The sequence below is a fragment of the Trachurus trachurus genome (genome assembly GCF_905171665.1).
Source record: "Trachurus trachurus genome assembly, chromosome: 17".
NCBI lineage: Eukaryota > Metazoa > Chordata > Actinopteri > Carangiformes > Carangidae > Trachurus > Trachurus trachurus.
In genome coordinates this window covers 35,398,622-35,425,757 of record NC_139900.1, presented here as the reverse complement: position 1 = coordinate 35,425,757, position 27,136 = coordinate 35,398,622, and the positions used below count along the sequence as shown (strand labels likewise).

Below are 27,136 nucleotides of genomic sequence, written 5' to 3'. Positions count from 1 at the left end.
GTAACTTCGGGGTGGACCTCGGCCAAAATAACAAACAAAAGAGGGTCTAACTCAGAGGGACAAACTAACCTGCAAAGGAAACCAAAAACAACATAACACAGGCTGACCTCCCTGACTTAAGCAAAAACAGGAGAAAACTGGATAACTCAAATGGCGGTCCACCCCTACGGGAGAACACAACAAAGACTAAAGGTGGCTGGTTGGGTGAAGGGGAGGAACGCGTGGTCTGCCTCGCTCTGGCCCAGCTGCCGACTGCCACTCGGGGTTTTTATGCCAAGACCCAGGCCCGCTCTCAGACGCCGCACCAATCACCAGCCAGCTCAGAAGCGCCGCACCAATCCCCAGCCAGCTCAGAAGCACCAATCGGGACCAGAGGGGGAGGAGTCTGGCCACCCGACTAAGGAGCTGCAAAGAGACATAAACACACACGCAAGCACACCCACACACATACCCAATACACACCAAGCCAGCGACGGCAGAAATACATATGCACCCTTATAATCACCCAGGCCAAACGACGGCAGTCGTAACAGTCCGTATTCAGATTTGCAAGTGAAGACAAATCTGCAAGTGCATGCAAAGATCTGTGAATGTGAACACAGATCTGTAAGTGTACATAGATCTGTAAATGTGTAAACCGATCTGTAAATGCGTACATAGATCTGTAAATGTCTGTCATCACTTACAACTCAGGCAGGAGCTCTCCATTGGCTGTGTTTTTACACGTGAATTTTGCAACACTTCTGCCGCGGCAGATCTGTGATCTGCAAATGTGTAGAAAGGAGATTTGTCTGTGACCTCAGTGTTCCTTTGCCCTGAGCTCAGGCTCACAGGCTCATGCTGCCTGGCTGCAGTAGCAGTACCGACCCGGTCCGTGTACGAAGTATAATTCAATTACGCCGTTCACTTTGTACCATGAGAAATGTCGTTTTTACTGGGGTAAATGGTAATCGTTTAGGAGGCGATTTGTTGTGAATTAAGTATTTAATTCGTTTCGGAGTTTTTCTTCTTCTTTCTTTTAAATTGTCCGTTGCTGTAGCCATCAAAACGCGGAGCTTTTACTTTGAAGGCTGGTTCCGGCTCTCGACTTCCTTTTTCAATTTTCATTGTACAAGTTGGAGAAAAGAACAAGCGGGCACTTCGGTGCGCTGAATTGCGTTGTACGTCTCACGTCAATCAAACAGGAAATACCGGTAAAAACGACATTTCTCATGGTACAAAGTGAACAACGTAATTGAATTATACTTCGTACACGGACCGGGTCGGTACTGCTACTGCAGCCAGGCAGCGTGAGCCTGTGAGCCTGAGCTCAGGGCAAAGGAACACTGAGGTCACAGACAAATCTCATTTCTACACATTTTCAGATCACAGATCTGCCGCGGCAGAAGTGTTGCAAAATTCACGTGTAAAAACACAGCCAATTGAGAGCTCCTGCCTGAGTTGTAAGTGATGACAGACATTTACAGATCTATGTACGCATTTACAGATCGGTTTACACATTTACAGATCTATGTACACTTACAGATCTGTGTTCACATTCACAGATCTTTGCATGCACTTGCAGATTTGTCTTCACTTGCAAATCTGAATACGGACACAGATTTTTTTTACACACACACAGGTCTGAATACACACACACAGATCTGAATACGCACACACAGATCTGAATACACACACACAGATCATATTACACACACACAGATCTGAATACGCACACACAGATCTGAATACGCACACACAGATTGAGATACGCATTTGCAAATAATATTGCAACAATAATAGCTCCATAATCACCCATCTGCTGCAGCCAGACTCAGAGCAAGTTGTCTTACCCAATATGGCCGCCTCCATCCACCCCCTTGATAATACCTTCGACTTGGCTCTGATTGGCTGCTCATTACGATATGGTCTGGCTAACCACAAACGGGAAACAAAAATGAGAAGTTGAATAAAAAACAAAGGAAAATGTTACCAAAGTTATTCATTTCCATACTAATGCAAAAAGTAATTATTTCTCAAGTGATACCTGAGCGGTCATATTTTAAAATTCCCCATGTAAATACTGAGCTGAAACATGTATGAAAGGAACAATTATGTAAACAGCAGGGTAGGGGATAGCCTACAAGCAAAGATAGCTACCCTACTTGCTTACAGATGAGGAGACCTTTGTTGTCACAGTTACGGTAGTAAACTTGGATGAGTGTCTCCCAACAACAGCTGCCAGATGCAGTTCTCTGTGTCTATGCTGCATTTAACTTGTGTAGTATTCCCTCCTGATGGTTCACATTGGGGCTATATCATTATGGTCTGCAATAGGGCTACAGCCTACCAATAATGTTGGGGTTTGGAGTTACAAACTGTTCCAGCCTGACATCCTTAATCTCTTTTAGACGCAGGAAAAATGATCAAATGTCTATAGCCTACAAGGCTGAAATTTCATGAGAGAAATTTATTTCTCCATTTCATTTTTTCTAGAACTAAAATGTAAGTTTTCTACATCAATAAAATGTCATGTTGATCTCTGTCCATGCATAACTTGATTACTGGTTACTTCAGTCTAAGCTGCCTTACAGGTGCAAAGCATAGGTAGCCTACTTACCAGGCCCTTTTTGCATGTCAGTGGTAGACCATGAGGTCAGCATATTTATCCACTTCTGCATTGGAGTGGTGGATAAGTACCTGCACTTATGAAGGAGAGTATCTGCAGTAGCTATACCACAATTGCATAAAACTGCATATGCATCACTTAACTGTTCTTCTGAGAGGAAGTTTGTATGATGTGCAAATGTTCCTGCATCAAGGGCATGATACAGATAGGCTTGGTTGGGGAAGTTTGGGGTTAGTGGAGAAGGATGGAGGTGGAGGGAGTAGAGGCCTTGGGGATGAGGATCATTCAGTTTCCCTACTGTGTCCGTCAGCATGAGACAAATGATGATAACTTCCTCTTCTTGCTGAGGGTGTCCATCCTCTCAACGTACTGTTGCCACCTCCAGATCTTTGCCTTAGTCCTGAGGAGCTCGGACAGACACTTGAACAGTGTCTTAACTCAGCTGTGCATGACAGCAATGTTCAAGATGCACACAAGCCTGTGCTCTTTGTCAAGATCAACAGAAATTATTTGCAATATTATTTTCTCTCAGTAGTGAAAATACAAGTGTTTCAATTCAACAAAAGGAACATGATTCTTACATCTCTGCCTCCTCTCAAAGATACTGTCTGCCCTGGTTGTTGTTCAAAGGCCTCACTCTGCTTGTTTCTCCTCTGCCTCCGCTGGGTGAATGGAAACCCAAAGGAAATGTTGACTTCTGTTTGCAGAATTAACAAAGACCACAGGCTCAGTTACAGTCTTTCTCCTCAGGTTCAAAGGTTTCTCTACCTCCTTGTGGAGGCTGAGCTCCCGTTCACTGAGCTGCCTGTAGATAGCTCCCATCACCCCTGCTGCTAGAGGAGCTGTCATGAAGGTCAGCTTTATGCCTCTATATTCAGTATTTGCCCCACCATTTTGTTGCAACCCTGTATGTTGTGTGTATTCTGTGCATCTAAGAAAGAAGTACAGTAGTTATGTCTACAAAAGCATCAGAGAGCTCCGGTGATGTGACAGTGGCTGTAGAACCCTGTGTTACATTGTTAAAAACACACTGCCTATAGAAAGTAAAAACAGTGTAATGTGATGAAATTATTGCAAGTGATATAAAGGCTTAAAGCCTCAGACAATTCCATGACAATAAAGTAAAACAAGGCTGTGGTTTACAGGGTTAGCTACCAGAGTATTGTTTCCTCTTCCTTCCCCTGAATGAACAAAGTAGAAGGGCACAATCCCCTGACAGTGCCAGTGTCAAACAACACAAACTAGATTTCAGCCAGAAAAAAACAAACAAACAAAAAAAAGGTTCTTTGAGAGCTTTGTCCTTGGCCCGTGCCTCATCGCTTCACCAAACTGTCAACAGGAGTAAAATACAGAACCAAACAAATATTTCAATTCATTGTATAGAGAATGTGAAGCTGACGTCACGCCGCTTTGGCGTTGTGGGACGTCGGCGCCATCTTTGGAGGAACGCAAACGTAAACAGAGTGGGGAAAACGGAGGAAAACAAGCAACAAGTAAAAGAGAAAGAAAAAGAGATGAGGAAGACGGACAAAAATAAAATAAAAAAAAGAAATGGAGAAGGGGAAGGGAAACGAAGGAGGAACGTATCGTGATAAACTCAAATTTAACGAGAAACAAGGTACACAGAAAAACTACAACTTATTAAGACCCAGATTTACTCCCTCCACTGACTTATCCAGACATCGTGAACTATCTCGTTTTTGGTATTAGTGCATATACTACTGTGGCAGCAGTACTGTCCCACCATGATTACTTTTAAGAGACTTTGGGGAACTTTTTTTAGGGGAACGAGCAAGTGTTTACATCCACGATCCTCCAAAGATGGCGCCCAACGTCCCACGGCGTGACGTAACTTCACATTCTCTATACACTTTTCCCAGAAATGAGTATTTTAGCACTTCAGGTTCCCTCATCCTGCAGTTCATGGGGTTCTTCTTTGATGACTGAAATAAGAAACACAAGTTCAACACATTTGAACAACAATTATTTTACTCAGAAGCAGAAAACACAGCAGTTACCCAGTCCATAGGTTTCTAACCTGCTGCTAAATGAAGCTACAGAGCTGGGATGTTCATTTAGTTTTTGTTTTGTTTTCATAATCTATGCTATTTGTTAGTGTGATATCAAGTACACATGAAGTAGAGTATTTTGACATTAATGAATAAAGAATCACACAAGTGCACAGTACCTAACTGCTGTGTTCAGTGTAGCTACTATTATCAGAGCCCTGGAACTGACCATGGTGACTCAACCATGGAATTACTTGCCCCTGAGCTTTTCCTGATATGAAATGTTTTATTCAGTTGTAGTAGTACAGAACTGCTTTTTTTTCTTCTTCTTTCTTTCAGTGAAACATGTATATCTGCTGCATTTGATACTTTTGAAGTGGCTCGCCAGCCATATAAACAAGAGAGTAGTATTGCTCTATGTCTGCTCCAGCTCTCAGGACTAACCTGTTCCCAGTCTGGTGTTTTACTGCCCCCGTGTGGCTGGTTGCTGAACCAGCACATCAAATCACCTCCAGATGAGATTCCAAAACATTTTTACTGATGAACATATATCACGCAAAATAACACAACTCAAACTCTAATATGTTGTGCATCTTTTCAACAGACAGCACTTTAATTACACCGGGTGTTCACTGGTCACATCACTGTGCCGTTCACCTCCTTTAGAAAAATCTCAAAGTCATGAGTCAAAAAAAGAAGATAGGAAATGCTGTGGAGATCTCCTCTGGCTGAACACACAGGTGATGAGCATTTCCAATTGAGACAGGTGTCAGTCATCAGCCTGATGAGCTCATGTGAGAGACTGCGAGTTGAAACTGAATCACAGAGGACATCTAGTGGAGAAACTCAGGAATGACAAGGAGGACAAACATCTACAGGGGAAGTGTAAAGTATTTGGTTGGTCACATAAAATTAACTTGAAAAAAAAAATCTGAGCATTTTATCATTGAATTAAAAAAAAAACTCAGTTTCTCTCACTTTGTAACTGATTGAGTATAATGTAGCTAAGCTATAAACCTAATCACCTCATAAACAGTTTAATCTGTTTTATTTTCCCATGCATGTTGTAGCTTTACTCTTGTTTAAATATGATGATGTTTATATTTTTATTATTGTAGCAATAGTATATTTTACCATGCAGAACACAGTAATCTGATTACTTTCTCTCTCACTAGTTCTGATAACACTTCACTTTATTTTCCAGTTGCCTGAGCATTATTTTGTCAAGCGGTTTTTCTAGACACTTTTGCTTAATGTGCAATTATTAGCTGTTTGTGTAACTTTTGTAAAAACTCATTCTTAAATTCTGTTTTTGTGAAAATTGTTTGCTGGGGATTCTTTGTGAGTGAAACAAGAGTTTGGATCCAAGCTGGTCTTTGTGAGCAGAAGGAGTGAGTGGCCCCTACACAGCATGCTATGTCAGTGCATGTCTTATATAACTGAAACTTAACTCTTTAGATTCCTTAGTCTATTGTCGTTTCCACAGTTGGATATGTAGTGGTCAGTGGTTAATCCAACTAAATTGAAACTGAAAACTGTGGGCAAATGTTGTTATATGAGTGAACATTAGAGGGCAGTCTTTGATAAGCAGCAGCACAAACTGGTCTGGTGGGTGACTCCAACGTTACAAAATGTCCAAACATCACTTTATTGTTGTAGACAGTCTCAACGATTATACATCACTGGTTCCAAGAAGCCCTGCTGAAAGATTTCTGGTTATCACATTCCACTCAATATTTCTTAATCTCTCCTGTAAGCACATTGAAGTTATCAAGTTGAAGCATGTTTTTTACGCCTTCATGCAAAGACAGGAGCAGACTGTGCTATTATTTGCATGAATGTAGAGTTGAGTGAACTGTGGGTGTCTGAAAAGAGGCAATGACAGGTATATTTGCAAAAGTACTTTTTTTTTTATTTTTGAGCCCTTGAGTACATAAAAACAGTAGCGTTCTTGGTGAACAAGACATCTGAGAGGCAGTTCTGTTCAAGTACAACACTTTCACCATTGCAATTTCTTCATTCTTTTCCATAGCAAAATACAAAGTGTTGTGTCCCTAAAAACACTGAGCATGAATTGATGTGTATTGACACTTAATGTCTTGAAAACAACCGAATAAGAGTTGTAGTACCTGAATTTGTTGACACTGCTCAAGCATACCTTCACTAAACCAAAGAAATGTAGGTCTGGCCCACAATGCTTAGCAAATCTAGAAAATCTTGGGTATAGTTAAAAAAAAACTGTAAGAAAATAGAATTTAAAAAAAATCTCAATAAAAACCCTGACCTGATTTTGAGTAGTATCAAAGACATAAGATGTAAACATTACAAAAATACAATTTACATATGTACAATGGGTCCTGCCCACAGCGAGTCTTCCTCTTTGGGAAACAGATACAGTCTTGTCAAGGCACTCGCCAACAATCAATAACTTATAAAAGAGACGTCAGGAGTCATCTTAAATACCAAACTACTATAATTTAGCCAAAATTCACATATTCACAGATATGTACAAAAAACACCAGTGTTTTATCTTTTCTGATTGAGACTTGATCATTTTTTGAAAACCACCAGCATAACTTGTTTCCACAGGAGTGAAATTGTGACACAACACGGGATCAGATGCCATGAAGTGTCCTATGGATGCACAAGTCCCTACTGGAGCTTTTAGTTTGGCTGGTTTTGGCCAGGTGCACAAAGAGTCCAGCAGTGAAGGGGCAGCTTGTGCTTCTATGGGATGGTGACCACCAACCCCATGATGGATTTACATACAAACAACATGTCCATACGGTCAGTGTTGGCCTACATGTGCCTCTTCATATGCAGAGCCAAATGATCCGAGCGAGAGAACGCACGCTCGCAGAGGTGACACTGAAAAGGCCTGTGTCCAGTGTGTTTCCTGAAGTGACGGGTCAGCTCATCTGACCTCGCAAACTTCCAGCCACAGCCTTCCCAGTTACAGTGGTACGGCTTTTCACCTGAGAGACACAAGGAAATGAGTTTGATTAGATTCTGCAGGTTTTATATGACCAAACATCACACATCTAATATAAAATAAAATAAAATAAATCACAAGAAAATCAGGCACTGGGCCTCAAAATCTGGAGTAAACGTGCTCACCTGTGTGTGTCCTCATGTGGGCTTTGAGGTGAGAGCTCTTGGTGTAGGTTTTCCCACAGCCTGGAAACTCGCAGCTGTGCGTCGCTGCGCGTTTTCTGGCCCATGTCCTGCGTCCTCGCTTTTGCTTGATGCTCCCCACCTCTTCCTGCCCGTAAAACTCCAGCAACGACGGCGACGAGGGAGGAGTGAGCATCATCCCCTGCAAAGAGGCCGGATGATGCTGCTGGTGAACGTGCACCGGCTCTCTGTGCATGTTGTACTGTCCCTGAAACTGCTGCTGCACGCTCTGGTGCGTGTACTGTGGCTGGTATACTGGCGCGTTCATGTACTGGTTGTGGAGATGATGGTGTTGATTGGGATGAGGGTGAGAGCTCATCTGTGCCAGATGACAGTCTGAGCGTCCCTGAGGAGAAGGGTGCATGGTGTACCCATTTGGAACTGATGCGTGGTGGTGCGTAAAAGCTGCTGGGTGCATAGTGCGCAGCTGGGGCTTATCAAACATCTGTCCCATGAAGTCCCCACCAGCTGCCACCATGCAAGACTGACCCACAGGCTCGCTTTTAATTTTGTATCCAAGCGGCGGTGGGGATGATGCCAGCTGGTGGTGAGCGGGAGCAGCTGGGACGGGGACCGGGTTCAGCGCTCGCAGCTCGGTGTAGTCCCGCCCGGCTCTCGGCTTGCCTGTATTGTCCGGAGAACTGTCTCCCGGGTAGGTCATGTCTGGCGTGAGGAGCTCCGCCATGAGACTGCGGACCGGGCTGTGGTAGCTCTGTGTGGCCAGGTGAGGGGAGGGGTGGTCGCTGTAGTCTGGGACCGAACCACCGGTGCAGCTCTCCGGAGACTCCGGCAGAGAATACGCGCACTGCTGCTGCTGCTGCTGCTGCTGCTGCTGCTGCTGCTGAGGTGGAGAAATGCTGCTGCGGCTCACCACGTCGGAGCTGACGGTGTTTGACAAAATGAACTCGAGGTCCAAGAACTTCCCCAGCTCGTCCTCGTCTCTGGGAGGCAGAGCAGGAGACTGCACGATGCTGAACTCCACCTCAATGAGCGGGTTGTCTGCGCCACCTGTTGCGCTGCTCCGCGCACAATCATCCATTTTGCACAACTGTAGGGGAGCGGAGAAAAAACACACAAAGTTAGCCTCATATCTGCCAACTTCGGAACTCTTTATCGGACACAAACACACATCTACAATCTCCAACCTCCAAACGCTGAGTCCTCTACTTACGTTGTCAAAGTGTTTTCCCTCCATGCCTTGAACACTTGGAAATGAAGTCACGACAGGCATCAAAGCCTCAGCCACGGCCATGCTGTCAGCTCTGAACACACAAGCAACAACTCAAGACACTGTCACTGAGAACACACTCTGTCCTGTTTGTCCATAAAGCGTCGTGGCAGCTGAGGATCGTTCCAGGATTCAGGATGTAATTATCAACAGAGCTGACGGAGACTCTTATAGCTGCTGCGCCTCTCGCCGGGGGGCGTGGCTTCTTCCTCTGCTCCTCCCCCAACACGCACTCGCGCTCCTGCACTGCTGCTCCCCCCCCCCCCCCCCAGCAGTGCAAACACATGAAACACATTCAGGTGCGTCAAGCACCTGGTATGTTACCGAACAAAACATTGATGTGATTGAGCTGGTGAATGGATATAAATTTATCTGCAAGTAGTAGTAGATTTATGGTTTAAATTTAATACAATATACACGTTTTCTCACTGCATGTTTTTACCTTGATTGACGTGGAGGTGTATGAATGAAGGTGTTGAACTCTGCGGCGATGGGAAACCACATCAACCACATGTTGCTAGAGGCAGATACAGGGGGCGATACTGAACCTGGCACTAAGAGCTGAGCTCCAGGGCGTAAAAGCTCCTTTAATTTACCTGCAGCTCTCAGTTGGTGTTTAAGTGCATTTTCTTGAAATATATAAAAACAAAATCATACATGATATTTTCTGGAATGCAACAGATTGTCTCGCTCTCCCTGACAGACATTTATTTTGCAGAGAAGGAGTCTCTTCAGTGTCATTCACCCCTCAAACACAAATGCGCGCGCACACATAGGTACACAAACACATTATTAATTTGCCCCGACTTGATCCCTGCACGTTTCACACAAACACAGAGGTGTGAAGAGGCGACACATCGAAACAACCTGTTAATCTGGATGTCAACAAAGGACTACATGTTTCTTAATGATGCCCCCCCTTCAGACCCCCCCCAACTGCCCCGTGATGTCGCCTGCAGTCATTGCTATGGTAATGTACAGGTGGATGGCTCTCGATAGTGGAGAACAACCGAAAAGAGAGGGACAATATCAGACTTTCGTTTGACTTTGGAGACAGTCAGTGGTTCAGCTTGTGGACAGTCTCAGTTCCAAACACAGTGATGGTTGACACATTCACATCCTTCACATTATAATTGAAGAAGAACTGTTTATCGACATGATTCTGAAACTGACTGAAGGACTTTGCTCTTCCTGATGCTGCAGCTGTAACATCAGGACTTAACAGGCTAAAATGGGTTTAAACAGTGACTGGTTTGAGTCTGACCTAAACCAGCATGTAACACGTTGTGTGTCTGTGACTGATTTTGTCAAACAAAAGAAAAAGAAAAAATTAAAGGTTGAATAGAAACGATTATTTTTTACACATAAACTAGAGTTAGGAAAATAAATTGCCTATATTGCAAAAGCCAAATTCCCAAAGCCAAAACAAAAACTTCTTTCTTTCTTTAACCCCCTCCCTCCCTCCCTCTTTTTTTTTTTTTTTTTTTTTACATAAAATGTAACAACTTAACCACAGTAACACAACAACTCATATCTGATCTGTGTCTGATTTACTGTAAACTCTCCAAACTACAATAAAAGCCAAAGAAACTCTCTCTGCCTCTGCCTGAGCTCCTGCAGGTGTTGTGACAGGCAGCATCCTGCAGCTCTCTCCCTTTATACCCGGCTATATTTAACACCGCCGGGCTTACGCAGGACAAGTTCCGGTTCTGTCCCTGCGCCAAGTGGAAATGGACTCTGTTTCCTGAGGAAAACTAGACACTTGCTTCCTCTACTTTCACTCTGTAGTCACCTTCAGCTGGAGGGACTGAGGATGCAGACGTGATGCAGCCCTCGCTACCGCTGACTGACGTTTCGTGAACTATTTGTGCTTTGTGTTTTACTGTACCTGAAAAATCCCTCTAAAAGACACATTGTGAGCTCCGATGCAGAGAAAGCCTTCCTCTATCTTGTTCCATCAAACTCAGGTCATGTAAAAACCAACTGGCCAAGAGGAGAGAGACAGATACAGATAAAGAATGGCCCTGGGCTCAGGTTTCTTCTTTTGTCTCTTTCCTCTCTAAAAAGGAGGAAGTCTTCCAGCTTGAGTGTTTTCTAAACAGAGTAACTGAAGATTACAGTCAAGCACACAGACAGAAAACCTCACAATAAAAGCCTGTTTTCTCTTCTTGTTTAACTGTTTCTCCATTAGAAACACATTTCTGTCTTGTAGCTTTGTTTCATTATCTTGACTCTTGGATTGACAATCAGATGTGTTAGTGGGCTTCTCGAACTCTATCTTTGAACCTCATCTGTTCTCGTCTCTGCCTTCTTTGATTCAACACTGGAGAAATGACGTTCTCCTCCATCATTATGAGAAAACAAATGAGTCAGCGTCTCACAGGTCCTATTTCACATTTTGCTTTGATGCTCAGAACAGACACAGGACATTTTTCACAGGAGTCCGACAGCGGCACATCGGGGACCTGGAGTTTTGCATTTACACACATGACCATTGTGCTTTTTGTGTGTTCCTCTATAGCTCAGAACAACCAGGAACAATCTACTTAGCAGAATGTGGACAAACACACACACATACACACACACTCACTCACACAAACACACTAATGGCAATTATCCTCATCACCCACAAAGTGAGGGGAAACCCAACTTTTATCTTGGATAAATACGCCGTCGTGCATGGCATGAAAAAGCAACAAAGTGATTAGAGAGAGAGAGAGAGAGAGAGCTACTTACCTTCCAGAAAGATATCAAAAGGAGGTGGGGAGCAGGGGAAGCAAGAACAAACGCAAACCGACGAGAAGAATCATGGGAAAGAAGAAAAGCAACAACAGCAGCCCGAGGCCCTGTAATCAGTAGTTCTGCTCTTCCTGAGGCCAGAGTTTGACGCCTGTTGGGTCAAACAGTCTGAGTGGGAAGACTGGACCAGACTGAACTGGGTTAGAAGGGATGTGGGCTGATAAATAACTGCAGGAGTTATCAATTTAAAGTCATTTGGTTTTAGATGTATTATTCCTCTTTTATTCATCATTCTACTGATATTTATTCATCTGGTAAACATAAATGTAGAAAAGAGAGATGCCTTTTCAGTGATTATGTTTGATTATGTTCACCCACACTGTGTTAGAAATCAGTTCCATGTGCTTTGATACAAAAACATCCAATATGTGTAAAATGCAGTGAGTTGGAATGATTTACCATAATCCCATATGTAAATGAAGCCACTCCGATCAAACAAAAGATAATTGGCCTGCTATAGGGTTCAGCTAAATGGTTTATCTCTTTTCCAGTAGGTGAAGCTCATTGTGATTAAATGGTTTAGCAGCACTCAGCACTAATGAAGCCATTAGCAGCTAGCTGCTAGCCTAATGAGATCAGGTTGGCACATACTTAGCACAATGTTGACTGATTTACACATCGAGTGTGTGTGATCAGGATCAGAAATAATTAGGAGCCGGAGCAGTAACGACGACCCGCTGAGAAGAGTGATACACAGACTAAGAGTGATTCATCACTGTTTGTACACTCTACAAAAGTCACGATATAATTACTATCATAATCAATGTCTTATTGATTTTGTCCCTTTTTACTTATCACAACTCAATCTGAGAGTAACGTTTAGTCTCAAGTCATTTGGAAGCTTTTTGTTTTATAAACACATACACATTATCTCAAGCCTCAAGTAGCAGCTCTTATCGGGCTTTACATAAAACCTGGTTTCAAGAGAACTGTTTGGTGCTTCTTGTGCTGTAGCACCGTTACCAGAAAAGTGTCAAAGTGTCAAAGTTAGGGGCAGCGTTTAGCTCCCTTGGTAGAGCTGCTGCCCCACGTTGAGGCTATAGTCCTTTCCTGCATGTCATTCCCTCTCTCTGCCTCCCCATTTCCTGTCTCTCTTCTCTGTGCTATCAATTAAAGGCATTAAAAGCCCCCAAAAATACTTTTAAAAAGTGTCAAAGTTAAAACTTGAGATCACCAATCCAGGAAGTTGTAATTTGACCATAGGTATCCATGTCATAACTTTCAAAAATGTTGTCTTGTTTTTGCCCATCCATGTAAGACAGCATTTCCAAAAGGTTCAACCGATTGAAAACTCTGCAGCACTGTGGACACCAGGTGTAAACACAGCAATAGTCTGTATTAGTCTGTCTGCACACATGCAAATATATCAAGAAGTGCAGAGATTCAGAAATGAACACTTAATCAAAGGAGGTTCATTATGATTTAAGATGTAGGCTACAATATGAGCAATGTGTCCAACTTTATGCAGCAGTTTCCCAAATATTGCAGTTGGATTACTTGTGTTTGGCAGACATATGACTCATTTTTTTATATTCTATATTTATTTAGCGCTCAATTGGTAGCTTGAGCGTCTTTAACAACAAGCAAAATGGATCTGTTTAGATACTGGAGTGAATGAGATGTCCGACAGTTATGCGACAATAAAATACAGGATACACTCCTGAGATAAAGAAAAAATGCTAAATGTGTAATTTTTTCAATATCCTTGTCACTTCTGCTATTTCATGACAATATATGTTGTGTGACACTACATATAGAAAAGTAGTATCTTGAAAAAAATTACTCTGCAATTTTATTTTTTTCAGAACTGTAATTGTTGTATTTTCACACAGGACCAGAAGATGTGATTCTGAGCACATAAATACCAACTTGAAGGCCAGCAGCTGTTATTCTACCTGATCTAGCACTTTATTCAAGTGCACTGGAAAGAACCAGTCTCACTTCTTTCTGTCTCAGTTTCAGCTCTTTATTTCTTCATATTAGCCTGTAGCAGCAGCAGCAGCTGAGAGTCGGCCCATTCTGCCTACCAGCTTACCTAAAGGGCCATTTGGCTACCTGTTCCACCTGTTGGGACATCTTTTGTGTGTGTTTGTGTGTGTGTGATACGTTTCCCATGGCAGTGTGCTGATGGTTTGGAGAACAAGTTGACAGTTGCTTTTTGGACAGAGACCACAATAACTTTAGTGAGACACTTAAAGGGATGGCACATTATCAATAAATCTGCCAAAAGCATGAGAATAAGAGCAGAGTCAGGAAAATACCAATACAGGATGACAGGAAGTGCATACAATATTCTCTGGGGAGATTGACATCTAATTGAAAAGTTAAGCAAATATCACAACGAAACTGCACTATGGGGCAACAATTTGAGATAAGTTTATATAAACTGTTGCACCAAAAGAAACCGAACATTTCTAGATTGGAAGCACAATTAGTTTGTACCTTGAAGCCAAACGTGTGACGGGTTCTTCCCATTCTCTGGCAGACATGAGACAGGCAGCCAGGCTTCTCATGCAGATAGTTTTTACCTTTGAAATACAAGTGGGAGTGCAGTGTCAAACCACACAAAATTTGCATAACATCAAAAGGTCGCACACAGCAGAGAAGCCAAGTGAAACCATTTTATTCTTATTTGAAACCCGTCTTAACCAGGTCTTTCTGGAACACCAACTTTTCCCAAACTGAAATTTACTTTCACATTAATTTGCAATTTTATTTGGTTACAGTTACTAAGAGCTTGCAGTAGTTGGCATCAAATACAATATAATGACATGATGTTTAAATAAAAAATAATTAAAGATGCTTTCCCACTCATAAGTCTAGGTTGAGGGTTTTTAAAAAAAAAGATATTGGCTGTTTCCCATGGCAGTGGCCGATATCATACAACAGTTTATGAACACTAGTACAATGTATGCAATGTCAGCTTTAACAAGCTTACTGTCAAAGTAAAAGTAATGTGAGAATGTTATTGTGATCATAGAAATGTCCCATGAGGGCAAACCAGTAGTTTTTGATTTAGGACAACACAACGACAACACAACACTGCTGAGATTCCCATGGGTGTGTAGTTAGTGTGTGTATGTTTGTGTGTTGAGTCTTTTAAATCTGCTGTTGTAGAGCTGGCCAGGCTATCACACTCACAGCAATCAGTCAACACTAACAAGTCACAGTTTCTATTGAACACTAATGTAGAGTGTCAGTGCAGATAAACAAATGTTTAAATTACATTTTCCTTCTTTTGGTATATACCCAGAATCATTGCAAATTAATTTTGATAACACAGGATGTATTTGAAGCAAACAAGAAACATTCTATTCTATTCTATTCTATAAAGGTCAGGAAACACAAGACCTGGTCATAAACTCAGGGACCTGACACCGCTGTTAGTCGTCCAACTTTGTGCCATAAATAGCCGGCTTATATCATTACAAGTGGGTTTCTGTTTAAAGAAAATGTCTGACAATAGAGGCGTCATTAAAGAGGTAACGGGAGAAACATTGTGTGCTAAAACAGTGAGAGGGTTTAGGGTTGCTGTTGCTGCATAATGCCTATATTCTGTTCAGGAGCAATCCTCATGCTCTTAGGCAATAAGCGATCGCTCTTCATCCCTGTTGGCTGCTCCACTTAGCTCATCTTTCAGTCACTGAGCTGCGTTTCTGTCCTCGCCAGTGGTGATACTCTAGAGAGACACATGACAAAGGGACAAAATAGCATCCATTGTTGTGCGTTTGTAACTTGACGTTTTTGGTTATTATTTAACACATAATGGTGTTCATTTCTGCATGTGTGTGAATCATATTACGCATGCCCTTCTCGCTGTTAGACCACATTGGCACTGGTTTCATCCTCAGACCAAAGCATGAGAAACTTGGTGAGACCAAACCTCTCAGTACATGTTGTATAGGGACGTGATTACCGAGGAAAAAGGCCTGGGAACCACTTCAGTGTCAGGCCTGAGAGCTCAATGATGATGATTAATCCAACCTGTTAAACGTTTCAGAAAGTCGCAAGCATAGCAATCAAGAGAACTTCAAATATCTGTGATGGATGTCAAATGACGTAGTGCTCTCTGAAACACCTCGTTGTTTTACCTTCTGTCATGGGCCGTGGAGAAGTTGAAGAAGGCCGCTGCACATCGTGGGTGAGTGAGAGGCCAAGGGGTGATGTATTGTGTATAACACACTGTGTATTCAGTGTCAATATGGTGTCTCGTGGTGGGGTAAGGAGTTCAGTTGCTGACGGGGCCACCCATGCAGATCATAAATCTATTAGAAAAGACTGATGTCACTGAAATATGCAGGACTTGGAGGGCGATCCCTGCTCACTGCTGTACAGTTTCCATAAGATGGTTTATTTTGCTTCTTTTTTTGCTAGCAGCGTAGCTTAGCACTAAAACCTTGTAGCTCTACCATTATTAGTGTTTGAGAACTGTGGGATGAATGGAAATTTTTAGTGCAGGAACGTGGGGATAGTAAAAAATTGCTTTTCTAATTTGGATAATACTGCAACTTTTTATCAAGCACCATCACCCAAAATTACATTTATCCATCACACTGGATGCAAAACTAACAAAATTCCCATCCACCTCGGCTGTACTTTGTATTTGTTGCAATTTAGCATGATAACCTAACATATAGATAACTTGGTGATTTTGACAATCAGAATTTTAGCATTATCATTGTATGTTAGCTTGCCAATAGAGCTATTTTGCTAAAGGCACTGTTGTAGATAAAGGAGTTATTTGTATTGTATTCTTGGGCCGTAAGGACAACAATGGCTAAAGCTCTTTTCAAGCGACAACCACCATTTGCTTCTGACATAAAACCACATGCAGCGGAAGAGAAAACTTACAGCGAGGCCCTTTGAGTACAGCCTGACTGCAGCTACTAGCACCACCACCAGTTTACAGATATAGAAAAGAACAAAAGACATAGTCAGTGTTGACTTGAGAATTGTGATTGTTTTCTATGTGCAGAAACAGAACGATGTAAATTTGCTTGTTAAATCTTGAATCTAAACATATTCTCGACTGTACATAAATATATTTTTGGGTGCCAGTAAGATTATGAATATTAGATGCATTACCTGCGTACTGTATTTACCATGCAGTATATTCTGAAGGGAGAAAGATAGCGTATGCTGTGTTGAAAAACAGCTAGTTAAGTATTACTATGATGTAAAAAAAAAAAAAAAAAATGCATGAAGAACCGTTCCAGTGAGATTTCCATTATTTTTTGTTTATGTGGACACAGTGAAACAGATACACGCAGTGAATAGAAGAGATGAGGTTTCTGAGGTGAACTCTGAAATTCTTATCTTGATCTTTCCAGGTGCATTAACTGGACTGTGACTTCAACTGTGATGATGAAAAGTACAAAAAAACGCAATTCTTTCACTTAAGCCAAAGAGCCTGAAATAAATAGTCAACAAACATTGTGAGTCATGCTTGTTGGCCAGTTGGGAAGTTCAAAGCCAACCTAAAGTGCAAATGAGATGGTTGTGTAACAATTTTTCACCAACATCACCTTCAGGCTTTAGGGTCAGTGCAGAGGGTAAGGAATAATCATTCAGATCATCTAGTGCTGCTGGTTAACCTCTAGGAAGTTACTGCAGGGTTCTTTACACATAAAGACACATTTAGACAATAGTGAGATACAGTGCAGAGTCAACAGAGTGGCTGATGAATGCCACTCATGCCAGGCTTTGTCCTATGCTAGACAAGAAAGACACGACACACCGTATTTAAGGGCGTATTCACACCAGGCTCGTTTGGTTCGCTTGAAACTGACTTTTCCTCTGGTGCGGACATTTTGGGGAGGTGTGAATACAAACCAGCGGAAACAAGTGGACCGAGACCACCTCTGCAGCTGGGACTCGGTTCACTTGTTTGATCCGCACCAGAGTCCGAAACGAACCCTGGTACGATTCGCGTACGGTGTGAATGCAAACCGAATCTTTCCCGAACCAAATGCAAAATCCAAGCGCCTTTTTGGATTCATCAGGCTTCCGTTGTTGTCAGAAAATGTGGAAATTATCAACAATGAGCCGTGGGTCGACATGGAGCACAGATAGACACGCTGCCTCCTTGATATCTGGTCAGTGGAAAACATTTATCAGATGCTGGAGAGGACGAGGACGCACCCGTCGCCGTTAACGATGCACATTCTTCATATTTTTTTAAACTGATAACAGAAAGTCGTTATCCGATTAATAACCGTTAACAGAAATAAATGTGACGAGGCTTATGCCGATCGGCAACGCGACATCCTGAGAGAATGATTCTGTTTTTTTGTTTTGTTTTTTGCTGTGCAGTCCTTTTTTTCTTTTTTAGCGCAGCAACCTTCAGACGCACATGTTGACGTCTGTGTGTTTGTTGTCTGACCGTCGTCACGGGGACGGCTGCATAACGGCCACAAAGCCTCCAAGTGATGAAGAAGCACAGGACAGGTGCAACTGGAAATACTAAAGGCAGCAAGAAACGCATTCATGACCTCTTTTCATGGAAGATCCCGCTGATCATTTTTATCCAATGATTGAGTGACTGTGGGACACACGTGCTGTTGTTTACAAAGTTGATCCGCTTGTGAAAAAATGCAACGTGAATACAAACCGCACCAAGTAAAAAGAAATGTAGTCCGCACCAAAGCAAGTGAACTATCGGACTTTCCTGGTGTGAATACACCCTCAACTACTGTCAACTGAAAGTTCATTACGTACACTGGAATTTCATTGGTAATATGTGGTGAACCACATAGCTTCTCATTAATTTCACTCTGAATGCCTGTGAAAAGGATGATTAAAGGGACAACGGGGAGTTTTGGAAAGTTCCCATGAGCCTCTGCGCGCACAGTGAAATTCTTGGACCGGCGCAAGACGGACGAAAGCGAAAACATTTGCCAAGAATGTTTTCATTTATCAAGAATGAAAGTCGGAGGTTTGAAGACGATCAGATACCGTCGTAGTTCCGACCATAAACTGCGATTCGGCTGCGTTATTCCCATGACCCGCCGGGCAGCGGCCGAGAAACCGAAACTAGGAAATGCTGGGCGAGTCAACCACTAAATAATAATAACAAAATAACGATAAGGACAAAACAATATATTTATTGAAAATGGACCCATTAACAAGTGTGGGTAACGTAGATTCATCCACATTAATATGAGACTTTTTTATAACCAAATACAAACTCTTCGTTGTCCCTTTAAAAGCAATGTTACAACACTAAGTGAGTTTTCTTTTGCAGTATTGTCGTATAACTAAGCTTGTTCATTCTCAGTCAGAGACTCATGAGTCAGCCTCCGCTTTCATCATTTCTGGTTTGGCAAGGTCTGGTAGGACATTGTGGTGAGGCCCCGTCAATGTGATGTGTGACGCATATCCACATGAGCTGCTAATCCCATCACATGCTGTTTTTGAACCTTTGGACAGATCCAGGTACAGTTTCTGGCTGGTCCCAGGTCATTTTTACATCATGTTCTTACACTTATGCAACTTGCAGTGTGTGAACATGTGCATCCTGCTGAACACACTTGTGTTGGTGGATACAGCATTTGGCGTGGTTGCAGAATGCAAAGGAGTGCGGGATGCTATGAACACATAAACACAAGATTAAGTAAAACACAATAATTTTACAAGCCATAACAAACTGTAACGTAGCCAACGTAGAAGTGAAAGCTCTTTCCTCTCTCTGTTTCTCTTCAACCCTGGCAGCTGAGAGCTCTGAAAGCTAGAAGACAGACGCGAGAGCAAATAATTACCTTTCCCAGGTAGCTGCACTGATTGTTGGGGGCTCGAGGATGAGTGAAGAGGGCACCATCTGTGTATGTGTGTGTGTGACTGAACACAGCATGTCCTTTTGACCTTGCGGTGCTGCAGACACACAGAGAGACGGTTTTGTGTCCCCAGACAAGAGGTCTGCTTTCACCTGAGCAGGCTCGGCCAATTACACCCTCCAAACTGCCCTGCAGAGACAAAGGGAAGCAGAGTGGGATGAGTGACTGGGACGAGGCTGGGAGCTCCCTTCCTTAGTGAAGGAAGAGCAAGGAGTTTGTTTAGGAATGCAGAATTGTTTTGAATGTAGATTTGCATATTAGATATTGTGTGTTTTCACCACTCCCTTTTTGTGGTTAGTTTATCTATGACAAAAAGTTGGTTTTGGCTTAAGATTTTTTTATTTGTCATTGTGCAGTTTACAACGAAATATTGTTGGAGCAAAACCTCCTGATTGATGTGCTGAACACTTGTTGTGAAGTGCAGCTTGTTGCCTGAATCCACAGGTTCCTATCTGGTGAAATGTGAAAGATTCGGCAGGATGGCTTTTTAAATGCTTTAACTAGGTTAGTATCTTTCCATGAGATGCTTTGCCAACTTGGACGTGTTGCCTCCTTGGTCTGTGCAGGTTTAAAACATTTTTATAGTGTCCTTGGGTTTGTGCTGATTGGCAGCTATGTAAATGAAATAACACAATATTTCACTTTGTGTGTCCTCCCTGTTGACAAATGGTGGTCATGTCCACTACGCTGGCAGGAACAGAAGCAGAGCACTACAGACCGACACTGTCACCCACTGATACAACTATCCTCCCATTTTATCTGCAGCATATCTAAATCTAGTTTTTTTTTAAAGGATTGCTATACTGTATCGTGCAACATTATTGATTGGCTAACTTGGTGGGTATGATGTAATTCACAAGTCACAACACTACCAGTCCACACAATGGTGGACTGTTCAGGGTTGAGCATACAGTACTGTAATAGATAAACTTTTACACTTATCTTGTGCCACACTGTTCCACAGTGGCACCAAAATAACACCCTGTGTTTACATTAAAGCAGAAGTAAGGTGAATGTTTGTGTTAATATAAGTCTTAAATAGTTGTATCTTCCGACGGCAATCACTTCTATAGAGTGTTTGGTCTGAAACACGGGTCTGTCAGTCACTCTGCTCTGAGCCGAGGAGAAAACTTTCCTTGTATCCTACAACCTTTATCCAATGAGGAGAGAGAATGGCATAAAGGGGCAGTCCTCTCTGTGTGTGCAGCCAAGGGATGCGCCTGAATGTGGTGACGTAGGGACGAGGGCGGGGACTGCTAACTCCATCGGCTGACAAGAAGTTAGCCAAAACGACCGGATCGCTTACTTCTGCTTTAATAAGAAAACTGAAGAAAAAAATAATGCAAAAGTTACTTCCCCAATTAACTCATTTCTTTTATGAAGCAGTTATTTAGGTGATTAAATTACCTCTTGAAAGAATTAACTGGTAACAGTGACTAATTATAATCTTCAGTAACTTGCCCACTGTGTCAGAATATCAGTGAAATGTCTTGAAGTACATGATTTCACCTCATGAGAACTCTGTGAAAGAATATATCGACGCATGTGAACATGGTGATATCAGTGCTGTGTTTGTGTGTGTGTGTGTGTGCAAGCCAGCAATGACACAGCAGACTTAATTTCATCACTGCCATCTGTCATCTCCCTGCTCCTGCTCCATCAGTACTAATGGTGTAATTGACTGTTGGTCTTTCTCTTCATGTGGCTGCAGCGAGCGATACTATCTGCAAACCACAGGCGCCATTTCTGGACCCAACCAATAGAAAGGGAGAAAACAAAATAGGAAAAAAAACAAAACAACTGCCAATCTGCCCTGGCAGAATGTGTGGTCTCGTAAAGCAATTGTGACGTACTGCTCTGGAGTGGTGGCTTTTGCTGTTAATGAGTGGGTGGGTGGATACACACATTGCTTCCTTTAGATTCAATGTGTATTTCCTTAATGTGTGATTTTTCATTCAGCTTTTTGAATGAATGACATTTTTCAATGTTTAATATTATCATAAAGTGATCTTTGTATTTTGGACTGTTGGTCAGACAAATAAACAGACAATTTGTGCTATAAACAGATATTTTCATTCTTGTCTGATTTCTCTAGTGATCAAGAAAATGATCAATAGCAATAAATTGTCAGTTGGAGAGCCTCAGAAGCTGAAACAAACTGCAGATTCTCCAATGACAATTTGAGGCTGGAAGTTAAAGCCCATATACTCCAAGTTAAAATATCCAACTTAACAGCAGAAAACACCCATCAGTTTAAATTTGAAGTCATAAAGTTCTGCATAGTTTAGGCTGCAGCTGCTTTGATCGGCAGGTGGATGAGCCTAGGCTTGCCATGAGTTGGCATACAATGTCTCAACTAATGCCACATCTATCAGTTTGGCAGGAGTTCAGCAGTCAGGCGCTGCCGAGATGGGGACAGCAGAGCAGCTCATTCTGAGCTTTAAAACTCTTCTTCAAAATCTGAGTGATGGACTTCCATCTTTATGTACAACCTATGATCACAACAAATACAATTTTTGGTTCCTCTAATGGCATTTCATTCCGAATCAGCTAATGAAGATACTGTTGTTATTGTGGTCACATGACTGGAACTTGAGTCACATTTTAAAAACCTCAATAGAAATAACTCAGATCAGATATGTTTTGAATTTTTAAGGTATTCGTCTTGTGTTGACTAAACACCATGAAGTAACTATACACCACATGAGTTATATAACATGCTTTATTTTGGAATATCACTATGCAGCTACACCTCTGGACATGCAGCCGTGCATTGTGCAACGTCACTAATTATAAACATGCCCAAGTTGTGATTCCACTGTGGTAACTGCAGGTTTAGCCAAAACAATTAAGACTAGTCACAGCAGTTTCTGTATTATATAACCACTCTGGCGGTTGCCTCAAAACAACATGTACATGGACTACAGTCAAGCACGTAATATCACTTAATGAAGCTTCAGTGCTGTAGCATAAAGAAGACATTTGATTGTTTGCTACATACACACAAATGCACAATTCATTCAATGGAGACCTACTATCTACTGCCAGTAGTATACTTAATGGCCATTTGTACCTCATACAACCCCACGTCAAAAAAATCTGGACTATCCCTGTAAGATTCAGTCCTACTTCACTAAAAGTCTAACACGCTTGATAGTGCAGCTTTCAGCAAATATTTTTTTTACTCATAAGTCAACTCTTAGCAGTGTTCGTAGGTGTAATTCTAAGAAGCTTAATAAATATGGCCCCTGATCTCCTAAAAAAAAAGGAGAAATCATTGTATTGTATAATGTGCATTAAGAAAGAAAACATAAATGATGACACAAAATGCTTCCTGAAAGCATCACAGAACCTGTCTGAGAAGATGAAAAGATAAGACCTCACCCTGTTTGTGTAAATGCAGTTTATGTGGGCCTTGATTTGCATCTGAGAGAGATAATATTCTCTTTTCACAAAGATAGTGTCTTTTTGTCATTTTTCCAAACTAATTCTGCAGAAAGTTGTTGAAAGCCTGTTTATCTACATAAGCACCCATCAGAGGGGCAAGGACAACAACCAGCACCTGTTACAACAGGTTAACCCCAGAAAAGTGATGAAATCAAATAACATATTAATGTTAAAGTAGAAGAAACAGTTGAGCGAAATGAAACAAACAAACAAAAAATAGCATTAAACTGATTTTAAAAACTAAAAAGATAAACAACCAATGACTGACTGGAGGCAGAGGGGCATTTTTTAAAGTGGTCAGTAGCCTGTGGCTGAATGTCTCCCCTGCTAATCTGCACAGCCAGCCCAGCCAGTTTAGAAAGCTAGCTGAGATAGCGCCTTCTCTCTAACCGAAATCCAAGAGGCCAGAGTCTGATAAGAGCTGTGAAGAACTGTCCAGCCCTCTGCATAGACTCTATGGATGAGTTGATAACACAGATCAACACACAGGATTCTTGGAAGACATGACAAAGCACTGTGTGCTGATGAGCAGAAACTTTCTCACCTACAGGATCCTCATGAATTGTTCCTATCAATACTTGCGTGACATTGAGCTGAGCAGTAATAGTTAGAGACACATACAAAAAGGGAAAAGAGCATGGGGTTGTTGAAATCTGCTTAGAAATAAACAATGACACCCAGAAAAGGGGAAGAAACACGGCACATGTCAATTGGCTCTGTCATGTTTACAAGTCTTCCATCATATGGCATGATTTTATCAACAAATCCAAAAAAATTACATCATCAAAATAAAAAAAAGGGATTACAAAGAAAGCATACTATCGGTAAAACATAAATGCCTCTTGAAGACATGCAAACAAAGTGTTGAGTCATGCAGAAATACAAAGTACAGTGCATGAAGGGATGTTCAGATTAAAGTACTGACTGTACTGAAACAGACACACACACGCACGCACACACACACACACAGCAGCCACAACATGCAATTATTTTTATTAGGCAGATGCAGACACAGAAAACATGTCATCACGTTTTCATAAATAATTCCATTACCACATTCAAAACTCAGTGTGAAAAACTAGTCCAGTAACTACATGTATGTGTGTTTCTGTGCAGTGTCCATGAGTGTGTGCAGCCCTTTGATAGTGTAGTGCATATTACCTCTGGCTCAAGTTTGTTTTTGGTGCTTTACTTGTTGGAACAGACAATTAAAGGTTGGAGGCAGACTTGGTCAAACAACAGTTATCTGAAGTGGACCCCATTAGCCCCTCTGAGTGAGACAGGTGAGGGGGATGGGAGTATTTAGCAAAGTCAGTGAGCACATATGATGACAAATTAGGGGTTAGAAAACTTGTCAAGCCGATCTGAAAAGCCAAAAGATAAATGTGTATCAGTTAAGCCTTGTTTAAAACACCCAAAGACCACTGCATGCTTTTTTCGAGACGTTTACACAGCAGAGAGGATTAACCTGTCAGGAAATCTGTAGCTCGTAGAAAATTACAAAAAAAAGAGAGAGAATCATTAGCCAGAGGAAAATGAAATTAAGACTTAAATAGTAGCCTTTCTGAGAAAAACAAACAAACGGTAAAAAAAAAATGGCCGGTGCCCAAAGATGAGTTGACAAAGTAAATCTCCCTTCCATTATCAGTGGAGCATCCGTGGTTTTCTCTTGATGACAGTGTAGATACAAGTCAGTTAACTACTTCATTGAGAGAGTGCAGGGCGTACCCAGAAGGACAATATAGTACTGAGTAGCATACCAACAAAAAGCTCATGCCTTTTTACACTCCTGTGAACTGTCTCTCCCAAAATCACAATTCCCACAGAGAATATAGAAAACACTGAATATGTCACCAAGTATTTAATTCATTATGCAAATCTGCTTCTTTGGCCTCTTTAAAGCATCAGATATTTTAAAGTTTTGCAGTTGCTACATAGCCAGTGTCCACATTAGCAAAAAAAAAAAAAAAAAAAAAAAGTTATAAAAAGTTTTGGAGTATTGTATCTTGCCACTTAAGTCCAGAGTTCTGAAAAATCTCTGCTTATTTGCATGGAATCTTTTCTGGGGTTTTGTAGCTGAACTGTGACTTAGTCAGAGTCTTAATGTTTATTTTTATCATACATTTCTACCAATCGTCAATGATGTTCTTCTCTACTAAGTCAACTTTGTTTTGGATGTAATGTGCAACTGCATATAATTCAGTCTGAAAGAAAATTCTGAATTTTTTTGTGCACATATTTGTGCATTAGTGTAGGTACCTTGAATGTGTGTGATTGAATCTGTCATGAGGGTGTGCTGCATCATGTGAGAATCTAACACTGGCTCTGGCTCTGTTTGAAGGAGGCCCTGCAGCAGTTCAAGGACTAAATCTCATAATGGCTTTAATAACAGCCCCATCTTCGTGACAGCTGTTTCAAAGGCTTGGCAAGTTGAATGTAGTGTACACCACACTGCACCACTACATGCATACCAGTGTAAACAGGAAGGACATTTTCTACTCTGAACATTGTTAGCTGGAGAACACACTATGGAGCAACACGGGCAGTTGTGGCTTTAAAGGACAATTCCAGGCAAATTCGACCTGGAGCTATAGTTTCCTAATATTTTAGTTCTAAAAGAATTAATCTGAAGATTAACATGCATCGCCACAGCAGCGTATAATGGGAGTGGATGGATCTTATGTTTACAAACAAAGAAGTAAACAAACCCCTTGGTGTATGTTTGAATAGCCATCTGAGATTTGTCTGTTTTTGTCGGATGTAAATAGCCTAAACAGCCTAAGATCTGTCTGCTCCCATTATAGGCTGCATAACAGGAGACATTAAAAACAAAATCTAGTCGATTGCCAAAATAATCATTTGTGGCAGCTCTATTGGTGGTGTCATGGTGCATTCCATCGCTGTAACCCAGAGCTCACAATTCAAGACGGCTGCTCTGTTAATGAAGTTAGATATAGTCACTTATAGTCCGTCCATCTATTCATCTGTCCATCTGTCCATCTGTCCATCCATCCATTGTTTTTGTTGTTTATCAGTGCCGTGTCATAAGAGGGCCAATCCCAGTAGACGTAGGGCGAGGGTGGGGTACAACCTGGACAGGTCACCAGCCTATCACAGGGCTTCTGACACATACAGACTTCCGATATAAATTGAATGTATAGTAATTAGCTCCTCCGGTCTGCAGGACAAAGTGTTGTTTAAAACTGAACCTAGAGTTGACCCCAGTGTATCTCGGTGTGTGTGTGTGTGTGTGTGTGACATAAAAGCGTATAGTTACCATTTATCTATCATTCATCTCTGTTTGAGCCTGGAGGCCCAAGGCTAAATTAGATGTTGCTGGCACAACACACCAGAATCTTTAATCGAACTGTCAGCTGTGAGTTGAATTGTGGGAAATGTGGACACCAGGATTTCACAAGGAAAAACATGTACCAAATACCAAAACATGTACCAAATACCAAAACATGTACCAAATACCAAAACATGTACCAAATACCAAAACATGTACGTGGGATACAAAAAAGAAGATATATCTGACTCTGCTGCATTGGTATTGATTAATGATAGTTTTTTAATTGTTCAACATGACTCTTACAGTGTTATAGTTTGTATAATATTACGCTGAAGACAATGACTGCCCCCTGTGTGGTGGGAGGAGGTAATGCCTGAAAGGCCGCAGTCAGGGAACGTGGTGGGCTTCAGCCTCGCTCTGCAAGACAAAAGTCATTCATGACTCTGACTATTTTTAGGTCAGTATACTGTAAATCCCCCTGCGCAGAGGTCGTAAGACACCATACACCTGCATACACACTCCATACACTACATGTTCTATATATTTACCAAGAAAAACAGTTAAGTGTTTTACCTCTTCCTGTCTTGAGGACACAAAAGACATGAAGATTATTGACATGCAACTAATGACATAAATCAATATCCAAAGAAGGTTCTAATTGCGGCTGCCAATCATCTGACACTGTGACTGATTACTAAGTATGACAGAAATCCGTTCAGCTTGTATGGCCAAGTTTTAATTAGATTT

The 27,136-nt window shown here is 41.7% G+C and overlaps 1 protein-coding gene across 1 annotated transcript; it reads right to left on the bottom strand.

Moving 5' to 3' along the window:
* Positions 1–6,889: 6,889 nt before the first annotated feature.
* klf17 (Kruppel like factor 17) lies at positions 6,890–9,139 on the bottom strand. The gene is made up of 3 exons (XM_083990931.1): positions 8,963–9,139; positions 7,735–8,839; positions 6,890–7,592 (listed from the first exon to the last, which is right to left on the bottom strand). Exons 1-3 carry the CDS (start codon positions 9,041–9,043, stop codon positions 7,417–7,419), a joined length of 1,362 nt encoding a protein of 453 aa, XP_083847057.1. The 5' UTR covers positions 9,044–9,139; the 3' UTR covers positions 6,890–7,416.
* Between the last annotated feature and the right edge of the window lie 17,997 nt (positions 9,140–27,136).